Here is an 18990-nt window from a genome sequence, read left to right as displayed (position 1 = left end):
TAACATTTTGTTGCATGTTTTTTTTTTTTTTTTTTACTTGTGTGAGAGCTGCAGCGAGAGTATTTTTAACAGTAAAGGTGAGTGCGCACATGATTTGCTATCACGATAAGAGGAGATTCGTGTTACAGTCCACTCTAATGCAGAAGGGAAATGCTTGAAATCTTATTTGATCATGGAAGCAATAAAGAAAAGACACGAACTCACTGCTGATTTACATATATGCTTGTTCCTTATGAATAATCCAGTTTAATTTCTGTGGTGAGAAGGGATTCATTGTGGACTCACTGGCCATAAGCCTACATTATGTTTTATTTCAGAAAGGGGGGGAAAGCTGTGACTTTATAAAGCCATGTGAGGGTATCTTACGTCTAAAGCAGACTAGCGAGAAAATTAGTTAAAGCACAGTCTTGTGGTAAATTATTAGCATTTCCGAACACATTGTTGTTTACTCTTCAGTAGTCTATATAGTATACACCACAATATCTCTTGTCTATCACACAGAAAACTGGTTTTGGATGTACCTTACAGGATTTAGAAAGTGTCTAAAACAACGTTGAGCATGACCCTAAATCCCTTACAGTGAAGCTCGTGGAATTGGAGCTTTATGTGGCCCACTGGAGAATTTTATCCGCAGTAGAGCCCTTGTCTCCGTACATCCATCCATTTCCTATACTGCAAATCCTGTTCAAGGTAGCTGCAGCCTATCTCAGCTGACTTTTGAAAAAAGGACAGGGCACAGAGTCAGGAAATTGAACCACTACACCATCAGTGACCTACGTTTTCCCCTGTAAAATATTTGAGTCTGAGATAACACTTTCTCCATAGAGGCTCCATTTCCTATGGTGATTTTTTGAGAGAAGTACAAAACCTTACACATAATTTCTTTTAGTCTGTTTGACTGACATTTTCTAGCGTCCCGTTTAGTCTGTATTAATACACAGGATTTCTATTCTAAACTTGGTTTAACTGCACGTAGGGCTCACTCAAAACATGTCTTGGGCAGAATCATGGTGACAATTTAATGTAGCGGTAACAATGTGGTGACTCATGTACACCACCAGGTGGCAATAAAACCCTACTCACTGATTCTGAAACTACAATTACACAGTACAGTACGTTTATTACTGCAGTGTATTCCAGTACAGAGGGCTTTGCTCACCCAACAAGCAGATAATCGTTAATTAACTTGACAGTTCTTCAGCATTCAGGAGATAAATGAGCAGGGGTAACTTAAGTTTGGGTTTGACTGAATATAGCCACAAAGCAACTTTGCACTGTATATCCTTATTAACTTTCAGAACTTTCTATAATAGCAAGTTTTTTTTTCTTGCAGTAGTTGATTAAAGAAAATGCCCTGCAATTGACCAGTGACCAGCCCAGGGTGTATCGGTACCCTGGCTGAAGTCAGCTGGTACACTACAGGCTCAGCCCTGACACTAATGATGGCCACTATAGAAAATGGATGGCTAGATCCCGGAATAAAAATAATGTGATTGGAGTTAACCAATAGTTTTAGTTCAATAGTATGTGTAGTGATTGTGTGTTCATTTGGAGATATAAAATGATTATTGGAAACCACTGACAGGAAATGACAAACAAGTCAGTATTTTAAGAGTAAGAGTTTTCTTTTATCATTTAATGTGTGCTGACAAGATCTCAGTTGCCTGTTAAGAATCTGGACATTCTTGTTCATACATTTTGAGTTTGCAGGTCATATAACTATCATATAACATATATCATATAATCATACCATCTAACTATTGCTAACATTAAAAAAAATGATATTTCCCGCTACAAAACCTCATATTTAAATTTTTTTGTAACTGAAGAGAACAGAGAATTGAGGCAGCTGTCAGCAACATCAACATACCTGTGGTCACTGTTAAGATGCAGTAACCTGACACTTAAGATTTAAAGAATTTTGTTTCCTGTAGAGTCATAATGTTCATCTATGTCCATTGTATCCCATCCTATTTGGAGCTGCTTCCTGGTCGAGGGGCTCCTGGGTTGCTTTTGCCCTTAGCGCCTTTGACCACACTGAGGGGCTTGTGGAGGGATGAGCTCGCCTTCTGGGTCACATCATGTTCAATCTTGTTCCTGATGGCGACTTCCAGACCCTTTGGCAAGACAGCAAATGGGTGATAAGCTTGAGAGGATGGTTAAATTCACTGTTCACTTCTTTAATTAGAGTTCATGAACTTTCATTCGACGGTACCCATAATTATCGGAAACGCTCGGCAGGGCAGGTTATGTAAAGTAGAAAAACTAACTAATCTCACTGATTGTTAATTTCACCATCTTCTCTTTGGTCCCACGATGCGGCGACTTCAACGGAGAGAAAGGTCCGTGTTACAACGAACAGGTGCTCGCCTTGCATTTCACTATGAAATACTCCCACATTTTCCTTTCATTTTTTTTCTCTTCTCAATTCAGCTTTGTGTCGTATCTTCCCACTGCGTTCCCGCTCCTTCAACCAAATCACTTCCGCATTCGACTTCCCACGTATCGGTTACGTAAGCGCCTTGGGTCGCATACGGCCCTGCGTGTTTAAGTCTTCGCGACCGTCTCCATGGTAAAACTGAGCCGCAGTTTTTCTTTTTAATTTGTTTTTTGAGGTGTAAAATGCATTGATATATATATATATATATATTTTTTTTTTTATTTATTTATTTTTGTCCTGTAAGGTCAAGCAGAAAGGAGGATCTGTACCCATTTTATGCCAGGTTTTAAGCTGCCACTGTGGTACTTTGTACTCTGAGGGATATTTATTGAAAATTTCAGTAGGAGAGAACAAAGTTTTAAAGGGGAGTGACAGAAAAAAATTAAAGCTAAAAGACAACTAAATAATAGAAGGAGAGAAGACAACAAAAGACAGGACACTATCTGTAAGAAAGATGAAAGTAAATCATTATATGCCTGGTACAACGACACATTAGATTCGAGTGTTGAGTGGCCCCACACCAAGCGAATAAGTCCCAGAGGTGAGTATCTGCGGACACATCCAATTGAATTGACACCATCTCGCATGCACAATTACGGTCAGAAGTGTCCTGTAATTGCTGCGCCTACACCACAAGGGCTAAGGCCCCACCGAGGCGCCCCAAAACTAGCCACCCGAAGGAATCAGCAGGGCCCCAGCCGCCCCCCAGAGATGGGTGTATGTAGGGCATTAAAAGAAAAAAGGGGATGAATTAGTGTAATGCATTAAAAGACCTGGGGGACAGGCAGGGCGGAGGAGCAAAGAGTCTAGAAACACTGACGTACTGAATCCCGGTCCGACACCCACATGCTCCCGACCCCGCACCAGCTCCCCGAGAAACCCTGAGTATCTGTGTGTGCCCGGATGTGACTAGTGAAAAAACATTTACAGTGAATGGTGTGTGTGTGTACGCTAAGTGAGTGATTTAAGAGGTATGGCTCCTACAAAATGCAAATTTTAACTCGCAAACTGCAAGGCGAGACCACTTAATGTGAGCCTTGATTAAATATGGCAAAATACATGGTACAGAGCTTTCTTCATACGGCGGCAACCTATCCCAAATTTGCACTTACGTCACGAACCACTAACCTAACACAGTAGTAAAATCCTATTTAATTTTTAGAACAATAATAATGTTAATAATGATGATCATGGTGGCACAGTGAAAGACTGGTTAGCACATCTGCCTCTCAGTTCTGAGGGGTTCAGATCCCAGCCTCGCCTCTGTGCAGTTTGCATGTTTTGGGGATGTGGGCGGAAACCGGAGTACCCGGAGAAAACCCACGCAGGCACAGGGAGAACATGCAAACTCCACACAGGCCGGGCTGGGATTTTAATCCCGGTCTATTTGTATATTATATTATTATATCATATATTAATAAACTTCTGTGATAACTACAAATCCAATATATTTAGCAAAAAAAGATTATTCTAGTTGAATAAAAGCATAGTTGTTTTGGTAGAATTGTCTTTTTCGTCGTCACAGTTTTGACGTCTTAGGTCAGTTATAAATGAGATTGACAGTTGCTTTGGTGGAACAGTTTACCTTCTTGAGCTTCTGTTGTTGAATCACTTGAGCCTTCTTGGGCGCAATGATCCTCCCTTCAAGAGAAAATAGACAAATATTTCAGGTTTTTTTATTTTTTTATTTATGAACTGTGGTCACCATAGTAAATGTACAGCTCTGGGGGGGGAAGACAGACCATTGAAAACATTGGACCTTCTTTTGTATTTTTTACCATTTTTCATTTTCTGCAAATAAAATCTCTGAAAGGACAATTTGTACTTGGAATATGGGAGTTATATTGTCAGTAGTTTATCGAATGAAACAAAAATGCTAATTTTCTCAAACATAAATACCTTTCAGATGGCAAAATCAGAGGAACTGGTGAGTTTGCAGTAGTCTTCTTTTTCAAAGCTGTATATCATATCTGACGCTATCAGCTCTTACAAGCTGTTGGCCTTAAATGTGGGGGAACTAGCTACAAGCGATACCCCAGACATATTTTTTTTCATAGGCACCGGGAATTTCGTTTTGGGAGAATAGTTACAACGGAAGGTGTACACAGACGCACATGCAGGTCACATGATGCTGTTCCTCAACCACTGATTGTTTTGACGTTTTTGTCTCTCGTGTCACTTACTAACTGGCAAAATGCCACATTCCTACCTCCTTTCTTTGGTCCCTTCTGTTTGTTCTGTTGTTGTTTTTTCGCAGGTCCAGGACGTTGAGCTTTAAACTTGCGCGAACCTTGCGCCATTTTGGCTAACCGGAAGATAAACCGCCAAATGTCTTCTTCTGTCGGTATGCACGTTTTCTACTTGTCACTATACCGCCACCTATTGGTTGTATTACGATACTAACATCGTGCGACCATGACACAAAAACAAATGATTTCACTGAGGTTTTATTCATTTCTTTCTTTTGTGAAAAGACTGCACCTGATTGCATTATAGCCAGAAAGATATATATTTTAAATCAGTCGAGAACTATTTCAACATCACGAAATTAAACAAAGATCAAGTAGTGTCCAATGACAATACAGTATGTTGAGCCTGTGTAAAGAGGCCATCTGAACAAAACTCCTTCCCAAGGAAATATAGGTGACACTACAGAACATGCAAAATTTTGGCACCTAGTCAGGCATTTGTCGGGTCTCTAAAGGACAGCTTGTTGGAGCAATACAGTTTTTTTTTTTTTTTTTTTTTTTATTGTATTGTTATAGAAATCCCTGAAGGGAAACACAATATAGCATTCCTGGACCTAAGCTATTTGAAAAACTATGAGTGATGCAACAAAATGTTTGTGTCACTTTGAGTTCAATGTACAATGATTGAAAAGTTGGAGACAATGTGTGTCTGTACTGTTGAGCAGTTCTTTTTATCCATGTGAACATGTTAAGTCCTTGTGTCCGTGCCTGTCAAAGTTTGTAGGCGGTGAGGTAGTGTGCATGGTTTAGTTGGCCTTTCCAGTAAAAACAAGCAAAGGCCTTTAGTCAGTTGGAATCACAATATCATGCAAAAGAAATTACTGCACTGGAAATCATTGTGGCGTACAAACAATCCGGGGTGCTTAAATCTTCAACGACAGAGAGAGAATAACATAGTATTCTAAGTATTAAACAGCTATAACGTTGCTACTTAGTGTATGTCTGAGTCTATTCTGTACAATACAACACAAATCCAAGAACACAAGTGCTTCCGTGCCAAAAAGTAGCATCATTGTGGAGAATCGAAACAGAATTTCAAAAATAAGATCAAAGCAATTAGATAATTTTTAAGCACATAACATATGGACAAAAACACTGGATACAACAAAAAAAGGTATTTCAGAATTATCTCTAAACCTCTCAGTGCTCCATTGGGACATGTTTCCTGGTTGAAAAATGAATTATCTAAAGGTGCAAGCCAGTGTCTCACACACGCAACTCTTAAATGTGACCCCCAGGAGGACAAGTCTTGTATTTGCACACACATTATACAGTGCAGTTGTTGTTTTAGTGCTCTATAAATTTAGTTGAGGTTCTGTGTCTGATTATCCACCATGTTGCTTTAGTTTTGAGGTGAGGGACATAATGTGAATGAATCCACTATACACCTCACCAACCCTACGGCACCATACTTCACATTTTCATTTGAACACAAATAACGGAGGCAGAAGCCCAGAGCTGTACAGTATATGGAAAGAGAGTGAGAGGGGGGAAAAAAAACAAAAAACAAAACAGATAACCCCCCCTCTATCAAATCCCCAAAAATCACCCCAGAAGACTTGTTGATTCACATAGTCTGTTTCTTCTGTTTGGGCTTGATGAAAACATTTATGAGAGAGAGGGAGGACACATGGTACACTGTAATGCTGCTGTACAATAAGACATTTAATATCCAGATGTTTCTCAATAGATTAGAACATTATCAGAAAGTTTTTCTGTATGGATTCCTTAAGCACATGGGATAATACTTTTGAGATGGACAGTACCTACATAATTTCTATAGTAAAATTCATTTTGTTTCTTATATATTCCAAATTTTGCAGTTGAATTTTGATTTTTGTTGGCTGCAAGCAATAATAAAATTTAAAAAAAAAAAACATATTTCAGTTTACTTTTTTGAACTAATGAAACAAAGGAAAATTCTCACAATATTCAAATTTATTGAGATGCACCTGTATAATAAAATTCCTGCAATAGATCAACAATATTGAAAAGGTTCACAAAGCATTTGGAAAAAATAATCATGCAGTAGGACTAGTAAAAAAAAAGATTAAATAACAGCCAGATTGTTGCAGTATTTTAAAATTAGTTCATTGAAAGAATGCAGCCAGACCACATAACCTATTAGTTATTTAATTACAAATGCAAATCCCCCACATGAAACCACCCACCACCATCTGCACTCTCCCCCCCAAAAACACTTAAAAAACCTAAGCAATTTCACTAAAAGGCCTTAATCTCAATTTTTGCTCAAAACTGAATTTTTTTGGAAGGTTTGTGACAAAAGTTTAATTCAAATCTGATGACCTCACAAATGTAAAAAGTATATATCTGTGGTAAACTGAATAGATTGTTGTTGTTTTGCATTAATTTCACATCACCAGTCAGCCTTCTTCAGAGAATCAATGCACAATGAAACAATAATTGAATGTTCTATCTTCCAGTAAGTCCCCTTTCACATTTCTCTCAGACTCCTAAATTATCGCAATTATTGTTTTTGTGTAAATTCACTTTAATTTGGTCTACATAAGTGAAATATTCTACTCTAAATTATTTCATCACCGTGATTTGCAGCGAGAAGTCTGCGCGGCTGTTCAAGGAGTGCGCCATTTATCAGAGCTTATACAGTTTGCAGTAAAAATGCGCAGAACTTCAGAGAATCTGCAGCTCGGAAACAGTTTTTTCAGTCAGTTAATCAACCACTTGGTTAATTTTTACAGTTTCTAAAAGTAATTTACAACTAGCAAGTTCAGTGGATACCAAGAGGTAGCAATAAATAACTCAGCCTTGTTAATAGGAAAAAAAAAAAAATACAAAGTCACCAATTCACACTTGAATGTCAACCTTTTATTTTGTGATCAACTATCCCTCGCTGTGTACACTGTATTTGAGGATTCACAGCAAAAGCTGTTTTCGTGATACTCTCTCCCTTTTCTAGACTGTAAGAGTGCAGTATATGATGAACATGGTGAGAATGGTTTTGAAAGAAGTATGGCTACATATATACTGTTAGAGAATAAGATAAAATAAGATTGTATGATAAGTACTGTATAAATATAGCCATGTCTCAAAGATATTCCACTTTTTTTAAAAATAATTCACACAGGCTAAAAAAAAATGAAATATTTGTTTTCATTACAGCTATAAATTTGGATGACACTCCGACTAAAGTATCTACACAAAGACAAAAAATAAATGTTAATATAACATTTTGATGCCACCATGTCATTTTAACTTATTAAATCAGCAGTAGCAGTGGATTTGTCTTCTACATTATGTACACGCTACCAGCAAGGACGCATATGTATTTACAATTGGACAGCAGCACTTACAGTAACCATAGCTGATCAGAATCCTAAATTTAATATTAAAATCAGTCCGGTCAGCAGGACTATTGTTTGTAGTTGCCCTGAAAATTCCTCTCAGTTATGACTCAAAATATTTTGCCAATCACAGTTGAAAGATTAGAGTCAGCTGAGCACTCACAGAAGCCTTTTGAAAAGAGAAAGAAGCGGCCAGAAATTATGAGCAGCATGACAAGTGTGAGATTGGAGTAATTAGAGGGAAAATAATCAAAGGAAAGGGTTGGGGGAACTGCACGCATGTCTGGTTGACTCCCTGCAGTGTATTTCACCTTATGTATGTGTGTGCAAAGAGAGGGAAGGTAAAGAACTTTTTCTTCCGCTAACATTTGACTGCTTTGTTTTGTTTTTTTACCAAAATGTAATCACATCATGACTGTGTGTGTGTTTTGGTGTAAGATGTGACAAGATGAGTGTCTCTGAGTGTCTGACAGTAAGGTGCAGTGGCGCCAAAGTGCCAGCAGTTAGGGCTCTTAGAGGGCAGTAAGGCGACCAGTAAGGGCTGCCTGGAGCTCTGAGGGGAGGAAGACCCCCAGCTCTGTGATGATTCCTCCTGTGATGAGCTGGTGGGGAGTCACGTCGAACGCCGGGTTCCACACCTCGATGCCTGCAGATTCATAGCAGAACCAGGGACAGAATGTTATTTGAAGGAAAAGGGCAGTGGTAGGATGTAACGAAGTACAAATACTTTGTTACAGTACTTAAGTACAGTTTTCGGGTATCTGTATTTGAGCATTTATTTTTACAACTCTCTACCTTTACTCCCTACATTTGAAAACATCTCTACTTTTTACTCCTTTGTCAAAATACTCATTGCTTGCTTCCCCCCCAAACCACAAATGAAGACAAGACAAAAGACGTAAAGGGGAGCAGCAACATAGAGAAACGTGAACCAGGCAGGGAGCATTAATGACAGCAACACTTTTTTCATACCTGAAGCAGCAATGGGGACTCCATTTATACTGGTGAGTTCCTCGGGCGGGCGGACTTCGATTATTATGTCCCTGCCACTTTCCAGGCTTAAGTCACATGATGTGCTGGGAGCGGCCACATAGAAAGGAATCCCATGATGCTTGGCACCAATGGCTAGCTGGTATGTTCCCACTTTGTTGGCTGTGTCGCCATTGGCAACCACCCTGTCTGCTCCTACCACCACAGCTGAGAGCGAAAGCCGACGGTCAAACAGGGTTAAGGTGAGATGGATGTGTAGTGGAAGAGGAGAAAAAAGGAGGAGAAAAGAAGCGGGAAACCCAAACCTGTGATGTTCATTTCTCTCATGGTGAGGGCCGCCATGCTGTCTGTGATGAGCGTAGCGGGGATTCCCTCTGCTACGGCTTCGTACGCCGTGAGTCGAGACCCCTGGTTATACGGCCTCGTCTCTGTGCAGTAGACACGTTTGAGCCTTCCCAGTGTGTGGAGGCTTCGCACAACTCCTACACACCCAGATTCACTGCTTAGTTACACTTACAGCAATACTGACACAACAGCCGCCCCTCATGATTAACTCTTACCTAGTGCGGTCCCGTATCCAGCCGTAGCAAGCGAGCCAGTGTTGCAGTGTGTCAGGATGGTCACGGAGTCCCTCGGGACACCTGAAAGGATGTGCTGGGCGCCATAGTTTCCGATCTTCTTGTTGTCATTGACGTCTCGCTCCAGCATGTCTTCAATCCAGGCTATTACACTGTGGGGGGCACAAGAGGTTAGATGCTCCCATTGAGCACTTGAGGGATACTCTGTACGCAGTTTAAGCACATGCATGCATGTGGACAAAATTGTTGGTACACTGTTTTTACACTCGACACAGGAAAAAGTGTTGGTACCCTTAAAGAAAGAAAACCCCACAATGGTCATTAACTTGAAACTGACAAGACTGGAACATCCCAAAATGCAGGTTGACAAACCACAAAGCTTCTGGGATAATGCCCTTTGGACAGATGAGACAAAGCTGGTGCATTTTGGCAAGTCACACCAACTCTATATTTACAGAGGCAAAAATGAAGCATATACAAGAGAAGAACACTATCGATTGTGAAACATAAAGGAAGCTTGGTTATGTTTTGAGGCTGCTTTGCTTCCTCCATCACAAAGTATTATGGCACCTCGACAGGATAATGACCCAATACACACAGGTCTACGTGCTCTTTATAATGTACAGCGGCTAGGGAAATTATTCAGGCCCCCTTAAATGTGTCACTTTTTTTATATTGCAGCCATTTGCTAAAATCATTTCAGTCAATTTTTTTCCTCATTAATGTACACAGCACCCCATATTGACAGAAAAAAACAGAATTGTTGAAATTTCTGCAGATTTATTAAAAAAGAAAAACTGAAATATCACACAGCCATAATTATTCAGACCATTTGCTCAGTATTTAGTAGAAGCACCTTTTGAGCTACTACAGCCATGAGTCTTTGATCCTCTGCCATTCCTCCTTGGAGATCATCTCCAGTTCTGTCAGGTTGGATGGTGAACGTTGGTGGACAGCCATTTTCAGGTCTTTCCAGAGATGCTCAATTGGGTTTAAGTCAGGGCTCTGGCTGGGCCATTCAAAAACAGTTACGGAGTTGTTTTGAAGCCACTCCTTCGGTATTTTAGCTGTGTGCTTAGGGTCACTGTCTTTTTTGAAGGTGAAGATTTGGCCCAATCTGAGGTTCTGAGCACTCTGGAGAGGTTTTTCATCCAGGATACCCCTGTACTTGGCCGCATTAATCTTTTCTTCGATTGCAACCAGTCGTCCTGTCCCTGCGGCTGAAAAACACCCCACAGCATGATGCTGCCACCACCATGCTTCACTGTTGGGACTGTATTGGACAGGTGATGAAGCAGTGCCTGGTTTTCTCCACACATGCCGCTTAGAATTAAGGCCAACAATTTCTATCTTATTTCTCACCATCTTGGAGTCCTTCAGGTGTTTTTTAGCAAACTCCATGCGGGCTTTCATGTGTCTTGCACTGAGGAGAGGCTTCCGTCGGGCCACTCTGCCATAAAGCCCCGACTGGTGGAGGGCTGCAGTGATGGTTGACTTTCTAGAACTTTCTCCCATCTTACAACTGCATCTCTGTAGCTCAGCCACGGTGATCTTTAGGTTCTTCTTTACCTCTCTCACAAAGGCTCTTCTCCCCCAATTGCTCAGTTTGGCCGGACGGCCAGCTCTAGGAAGGGCTCTGATCGTCCCAAACGTCTTCCATTTCAGGATTATGGAGGCCACTGTGCTCTTAGGAACCGTAAGTGCAGCAGAATTTTTTTTGTAATCTTGGCCAGATTTGTGCCTTGCCACAATTCTGTCTCGCAGCTCTTCAGGCAGACCTCATGATTCTCATTTGCTCTGACATGCACTGTGAGCTGTATTGTCTTATATAGACAGCTGTGTGGCTTTCCTAATCAAGTCTAATCAGTATAATCAAACACAGCTGGACTCTAATGAAGGTGTAGAACCATTTTAAGGATTATCAGAAGAAATGGACAGCACCCTAGTTAATATGAGGGTCACAGCAAAGGGTCTGAATCCTTATGGCTGGGTGATATTTCAGTTTTTCTTTTTCACAGCCTCACTTACAATGCAGTTGGGACGTTGTGTTAAACATAAATAAAAACAGAATACAATGATTTGCAAATCACGTTCAACCTATATTTAATTGAATACACTACAAAGACAAGATACTTAATGTTCAAACTGATCAACTTTATTGTTTTTAGCAAATAATCATTAACTTCGAATTTTACGGCTGCAACACGTTCCAAAAAAGCTGGGACAGGGTCATGTGTTACATCACCTTTTCTTTTAACAAGATTCAATAAACGTTTGGGAACTGAGGACACCAACTTAATTGGAATTGGGGTTGTAATTGAATTACAATAAAGTAATTTAATTAAAGTAAGTTAGCACCAATTATTTCTGTCATGTTGTAATGTTGGTTTCACCTGACTGATTAGAATACATGACCTGAGAGACCTGACTGATTAGAATACATGACCTGACTAGAGCAGTGATTTCCAACCTTTATGGAGCCAAGGAACATATTTTACAATTGAAAAATCTCACGGCACGCCAACAAACAAAAATGTCACTAAAAGTGGATACATTAATTACTGCACGTACTTCCTGCCATCTAATAGAAGACCATTCATTTGTTCTGTCTGTCACTATGCCTCACTGGTATAAACAGATGAACAAAGATACATTATTTATTGCAAATATTTTTTTTTAGCAATTAAGTACACAAGTATATACAGGGAATGAACAGATCATTTAAATAGACACATCACTCCATCTTTTGATCGGATCGGTGACCAGTTATCGTTTTTTAAACTCGCTGATCGGCCCCAAAAATCCTGATTGTGTGTTTAAAAAAAAAAAAAAACAGGGCATGTTCTTACAAGAACAGAGTTAAATCCAAGTTGGGATGAGACTACGGCACACTCACAACTGACAAACAACAGGCTGAGCACGAGCTTAACACAACTACCATTAACTATATGTATATTTGTATTGCCATTAATTTCCATGGAATGTTTCCAACTATGAAAATTTGCTGAATTTTGCAACCCCGGTGACACCACAACTGTCTGTCCCCGATCTAGAACCACTTCTATGTGAGTCCCTTATGAGTGAATAACCTATTTAAAGCAGATATATAAAATAAATGGACTATTAAATTCAGATCTGCTTGGAAGGAGGCTCCATCAGAACAAAAGATCTTTTAGCTTTAGTATTTCTTTCTACAGTTGTAGCTGTTGCATCACATGCATTGGCATCAGCCATGGCGTTTCTTCACAATCACAGTTAAATCTTAATTTAGAACTTTAAACTGATGGCTTCCCAATTTTCACTCTTTCATCTGCAAATGTTCATGTATCTTGTATAATACAGACGTGTTGTGACAGCTGGTACCTGGGTGTGAAAGAAAACCCCAAGTTACATTGTTTAGGATCGTATTGCTGGTCTTTACTGATGGGAGGGTATAAAGCCAGGTGTGGTGCAATGTGAACAGATGGAGGGAAGCAAAAATGGCAACCCCAATATTTTTGCCTCTGTGAACTATTGCAATGAATTCAAAGCATATAATACTGTATAACAGAATTTTGCAGTCATTTAGTCATCTAATTACCAAGGCTCAAACGTAAAGTAACTATAGACAATGCACTTGTGGCCCTTTTCTCTCAATCATAGGACATTAAAATTCATCAAGTGGTTCCACGTTTTGGAAAACATTTAGTTGCTGTCCTTGGAATCTCTTATGTGGTTAAAAGAACTGTCCATGCAAGATAAAGGGAACATTATTAGGCTAAAAAAACAACAAACCTATCAAGACAGATGGCGTAAACTGTAGGAGTTGCCAAATCTCCAATCTGCTACACTGTTAAATAGAAAAAAATAAAGTGGTAGAAGCAGCAGCAACCAAAGGTTTAAAAGACCACAAACGGCAAACTTTATGTGATTAAGAAAAATCCCTAGCTAGAAGTAGCAACATCTAGTCCGTAAGGACATTGGCATGTCACTGTTAAAGAAAGTACAGAGGGTGGGTGCATGATATGGCTCACTTAGAGTGCAGTCTAGGAATTAGACAATGGTTGACTCAGCCCTGGAGACTTTAATTTCCAAAGTATCCTTGAGCAAAACAACCGTAGGGGCTCCTGCTACAGTTACATCAATGTGTGAATGTGAGTGCATGAGCAGGGGCAATATAAATTCAGCCCATTGCCACAGAGTTCACACCACTGGTAAGACTTAAAAGCACAAAGGACAGATTAGATTTATAGAAAAGGAATTGTTGGACAGATGAAATTAAGATGAACTTGCATCACAATGCTGCAAATAGAAGAGTGTAATCCAAAGCACCAAAGTACCTGTCGATCATCGCTTAGGCAGCATTAGTACCAATGGAACTGGATCACCAGAGGGTCATTGATGATGATGATGATGATGATATAGCTGCTAATAGAAGGCACGAGACAAATTCTGATTTGTGACGGAGCTGCACAGTTAGTACAATATAGGCGCATAATGGGGCAAAAAGACAGAACAGGAGGGTCTCAAAAGAAGACGACCTCAATAGAACTACAGTAGGGGATCTTTTTGTGCTGAAGAAAACATGAGGAGTCTCAAACAAGAACCAATGGAAGGCAGATGCTGTTAAGGTCAAGCGAGCTTTTCAACTGAAGAATATTAGGTGATCTCCAGACAGTGACTGAAAATCATTTTCATTAGGCTAAAAACTATCTTGGGACGAGACTTTCTGGTGGTGCAGGCTGCTAAGAAAATGAATGTTCATAATTTGGACACCCTTTAATAAAATCATGCAAACTTTTTTGATCTAGCCCCCTAAAAGAATCGGAATCGAGAATCCTTTGGAACCGGAATTGAAATGAGGCACCGGAATCGCTCATATTCAAACAATGCCCAACCCTAGGTAAAACACTTAAGTCACGTTTCACAAAATCTACAAAATGTAAGACTTTATTGTGAATCCCATCAATGTTCAAGTCTGCTGTCCTTACAATTGTATTACTGAGCTGAGTTTCCAGATAAAGTATTAAATTAATTAAAGCAAGTGAAAACAGATGTTTTTTTCTTTACTACACCTAGGATTTTATAACTTTCAATTCCAAACCTACTCTAGAATGTGTATTTTTTTTTTTCCCGAATGGCACCAGAGCAAATAATAGAAAGTGCGCTGCCAACTGCCATAAGGCGTACTTAAAAGTCTTAAATTTTCTCCAAAATGGACGGGGCACCTTATAACACGCTGCTTATACAGAGGAAAAGCGGACGTGGCTGAGGACAGCATGCGGACCTAAAGGGTGAAGAGTGTGCGTGAAGGAGGACGCTAAAGCCACAACCCCAGTAGGTATATAGCGCCGGGGTGTGCATTGTGCAAAACAACATCGGTTTGGCTAAGGAACCCCCGAAAATGGCACCTACGAAGAGACACGCTTACGAAGCACAGTTTAAACTGCAAGCTATCAGTTACGCGGAGGAACATGGGAATCCACGAGAGTATTCAAGATCAACGAATCCATGGTTCGCAAGTGGAGGAAGCAGGAAACCGAGCTTCGCCAAGTCAAGAAGACGAAGCTGAGTTTCCGCGGAAACAAGGCATGGTGGCCCGAATTGGAAGACCAACTCGAGCAATGGATTAATGAGCAAAGAACAGCCGTGAGAAGCGTCTCAAATCACCATTCCACTGAGTGCAATAACTCGGCCATGTGCAGCAAGTGAGGAAGCTTGCCATCATTCCGGGAGGCTTGGCTAAGGAACTCCAACCGCTGGACATCGGTGTAAACAGGGCGTTCAAAGTGAAGTTGCGAGTGATGTGGAAGCGATGGATGACAGATGGCGAACACAGTCTTACTAAGACTAGGAGGCCGCACCGGGCGAGCCACAATTTTTGAATGGATTGTGGATGCTTGGGCTAACGTGTATGTGTGCACTGTTGTTCGAGCTTATGTAAAAGCCGGCATCATTTCTGAGGAGCCGCACGGCAATGAGACTGACTCCGACAATGACGAGAGGGAACCTGGCATGTTTGACGGAGAACTTGCCCAGCTGGTCATTTCGGATACAGAAGATGAGGACTTTCATGCATTTGTGGATGAGGATTGATCCAAAAATAACGTGAGTACATTGTTAAATACTTCAATAAAGTACAACCGAACTCAGTTTTGCGCCCGCTGCCTTTTTAAAACCATTGTTTTAGCGTGCATGCATGCTACCATATGTTTTAAGTTAGCGTATGTTTTACCATGTCTGCGCCCAATAATACGGTGCGCCTTATGTATGCGTTAAATACAGAAATAGACCCCGCAACTGAGACTGCGCCTCATGGTCGTGAAAATACAGTAGTTAACATTTCAAATTGAAGTTGCCGACCTTTCTCTCAGCTGCTCAGAGTTCTTCTCCATGCTTTCGTTCTCAGCAAACTCCATTAGTTCGCGTGCGGCGCGGCCCATGTTGACAGCGGTGGGCCTGGCTGATGTCAGACGACACAAAGATTCACGGATGAACGTCACAGGGTCATCACCACCCGCGCCTGCTCGCAACTCCACAGCCAAGCTGAGGCAACCTACGATGGCGATAGCTGGGGCACCCCGGACCTGGTAAAGAAAGTTGGTCATGTTCAGCAGAATAAGTCATCAAACCTCATAGTTTCTTTGCAAAATTACAGTGGTAGGGTTGTTCCGTGACCAAACTCTTCGCTCAGTTCAATTGAATTGTATGGCAAATGAATATTCCCCATTAAAATTAATTACAATTCAGTTCCAGACCCCAAAAAGATTTATTTTATTAATAATAAAGACGAATATAAAGAAATAACCAGACTTTATAAAACGTAATTACAGTAAACCCCTGCCACATTGCGGTTCATGGTTTGTGATCCTGCTATATTTCAGATTTTTGTGTTATTACAGTATTTACTCTATTTTGTACTGAGTTTATTTTTCCCCCAATTCACTCAAGCGGAGACATATCTGAAGCTCCCTCATAACTCATACTTTGGCTCAAGTCAAAACTGTAAGTTTCTCTGTATATAAAATTGTCACCTTAACTGAGTGTGAGCAAAAAGTTTGAAATCAGTGCTCTGAAAGTCAGAGAACCTTTAGTCATTATTCCCTCTACCATTGAACTACATCATCATGACATCACCCATCTGCTTATAGCACAATTCTTCATGCTGACACAACCGCACCATTACAGTTGTAACTGCTGCATACTTGTTTCAGACCCTCTTTCTTCCTCCCAGTTACACATCTGTGAATGTGCCCAGGAAGTCCAAGAGTCCGAGTGCACATCTCATCCTCACCTCTGGACTTCAAGTGTGCAGTGATAAATTTAGTGGGGGTGTCACTGAGTGCAGTACAGGACCAAAAATGAGAACAAAACCCCTGGCAAGGGGCATTAATAATTCATCAATAAGCCCTCCCAGAGAAAGGAGGGGTCTGCTTGGCGGGTGGCTGTGTACAAGTAGATTGTCTAGTTTGCACTGGACAATAAGTAATCTATACATTACGAATTTTGGGGGGTGGGGTGCCACGTGTCCCCCAAAACAGAAAATCCAGGTCAAGGGCAGCGAGCAGGGCCACACATGCGTGCACAAAGGAGTCGACGGCAGAGGCGCGCATGCACGACGGGAGGAGATGCACATGCACCCGGCGTGGAAGGAGGGGAGGGGAGAGCGTTACCTTCATGGACTTGATGGCCTCGTAGGCGTCCTGCACCGAGCGGATGTCATCGTAGACGGTCTGGTGAGGCAGCATCAGCTGGTTGAGGATCTGCAGAGACCCGGCGCGGTAGCGGATCGCTTCCAGCGTCATGACCGACACAACGAGGCGGGATGTTGGGGAGGACAACACGGACGGCCGGGTAGCTGCCACACACACATACAATATCGCACACGCACACTTTAGCACTTCACGCTTATCTTGAACCAGCGAGCGCGGCCTGGCAAATCGGCTGGTATCAACAGGAACAACGTCGGCGGGACTAAAACGAGGAGGAGGTCTTCGGGATGAACGGCAGGAGAAAAGGGAGAGCAGGGTTGTAGAGCTCCGCCGACACTGACAAGCGTTGAGACACGGAACCACGTGTCCACGAAGCAGGAAGTGCTCGCCTGTTTAGCCGCGCCCACCCAACGCTGCCTCTCTCCAATGTGAGCCCCCCCCCCCTCCTCGCTGTGCCCGTCCCATCCCCCCTTCCCTTTCAAGCCCCTTTGTCAGGGGAAATTTCACATTCAAAGCCTTTATTAGCATAACACCAAAGCCCCCCGTTTCCCCCGACAATTACAAGCATTTTCTACCAACAATGCTTCTATTTTGGCATTCGCTCGTACTGTCTACACTTTTGTGTGTGAAATGATTTGCATTGTTTTTGTTATAGAATTAAACTGAAAATGGAAGAAAATGGTCACCTCTGTGTACATATACAGTGCAGTTTCCCAACTTTTATTGAGCCTTAAGGCACACACTATAATTTATATCAGAAAAAATGTCACAAAAAGTGATTACACCGGTTTGAATGTGAACCTCCCATCCAGTGGAAGAGCATGTAATTGTAATTGCAAAGATAGATGAACACACACATCATATGTAGTTAACAATTTTCTGACCGATTAAGTGGCAGTCGACACACTTGATGATCTCTGACGGGACACTGGTTGGGAATCACTGCTGTACTGTCTGTTATCCATCCATCCCTCCATTTTCCGTACCGCTTATCCTCACTAGGGTCGTGGGCGTGCTGCAGCCTATCCCAGATATTTTCGGCCGAGAGGCGGGGTACACCCTGAACTGGTCGCCAACCAATCGCAGTACTGTATGTTATTGTTACTAATTTTATAATTTTATTGGAATACATAATTTTTCCTCAAATAGTAGCTGGCAAGTACTTATTAGATATAAGGTGTTTAAAGGAGAGGATAACAATGACAATAATGAAATATTAAACTGTATATAATTAAAAAAAAATTAAACACAAAAGGAATAGTGTATACTACGGTATATGTACTATATTATATACAGTATTATTATACCAGGTTATGGTGATCATTTACCAGTATTATGAAAACAAAATTTATTTGGATAACTGGGTCAAATGAGTAAATCAAGATTTCAAAAACAAATGTCAATTCAGTCATTATGTCTAGCACAGTGCATGGTGGTATCAGATCTCATGTAAAGATAATAATAGCCACCAGTAGTATAGTCACATTATGCAGCACCAGTTACAGTATATTCATTTATTCATCTTCCGTACCGCTTATCCTCACTAGGGTCACGGGCGTGCTGGAGCCTATCCCAGCTGACTCTGGGCGAGAGGCAGGGTACACCCTGAAATGGTCACCAGCCAAACGCAGGGCATATATACACAAACAACCATTCGCACTCACATTCACACTTATGGGCAATTTATTGTCCCTAATTAACCTACCATGCATGTTTTTG

At 41.1% G+C, this 18990-nt stretch overlaps 2 protein-coding genes across 2 annotated transcripts; both read right to left on the bottom strand.

The window, feature by feature from the left end:
* Positions 1-1354: 1354 nt before the first annotated feature.
* Positions 1355-4758, bottom strand: c6h19orf53 (chromosome 6 C19orf53 homolog). Its single transcript, XM_061680069.1, has 3 exons — positions 4650-4758; positions 4026-4081; positions 1355-2117 (listed from the first exon to the last, which is right to left on the bottom strand). The coding sequence occupies exons 1-3, from the start codon at positions 4738-4740 to the stop codon at positions 1971-1973; spliced, it is 294 nt and encodes a 97-aa protein (XP_061536053.1). The 5' UTR covers positions 4741-4758; the 3' UTR covers positions 1355-1970.
* A 128-nt stretch (positions 4759-4886) lies between these two features.
* On the bottom strand, positions 4887-18268 carry mri1 (methylthioribose-1-phosphate isomerase 1). Its single transcript, XM_061680675.1, has 7 exons — positions 18156-18268; positions 17233-17417; positions 15923-16146; positions 9563-9732; positions 9308-9484; positions 8985-9209; positions 4887-8658 (listed from the first exon to the last, which is right to left on the bottom strand). The coding sequence occupies exons 2-7, from the start codon at positions 17362-17364 to the stop codon at positions 8525-8527; spliced, it is 1062 nt and encodes a 353-aa protein (XP_061536659.1). The 5' UTR covers positions 17365-17417; positions 18156-18268; the 3' UTR covers positions 4887-8524.
* Positions 18269-18990: the final 722 nt, after the last annotated feature.

Source organism: Phycodurus eques, chromosome 6 (assembly GCF_024500275.1).
Source record: "Phycodurus eques isolate BA_2022a chromosome 6, UOR_Pequ_1.1, whole genome shotgun sequence".
Lineage (NCBI taxonomy): Eukaryota > Metazoa > Chordata > Actinopteri > Syngnathiformes > Syngnathidae > Phycodurus > Phycodurus eques.
This window is presented reverse-complemented; position numbering and strand designations above follow the sequence as displayed.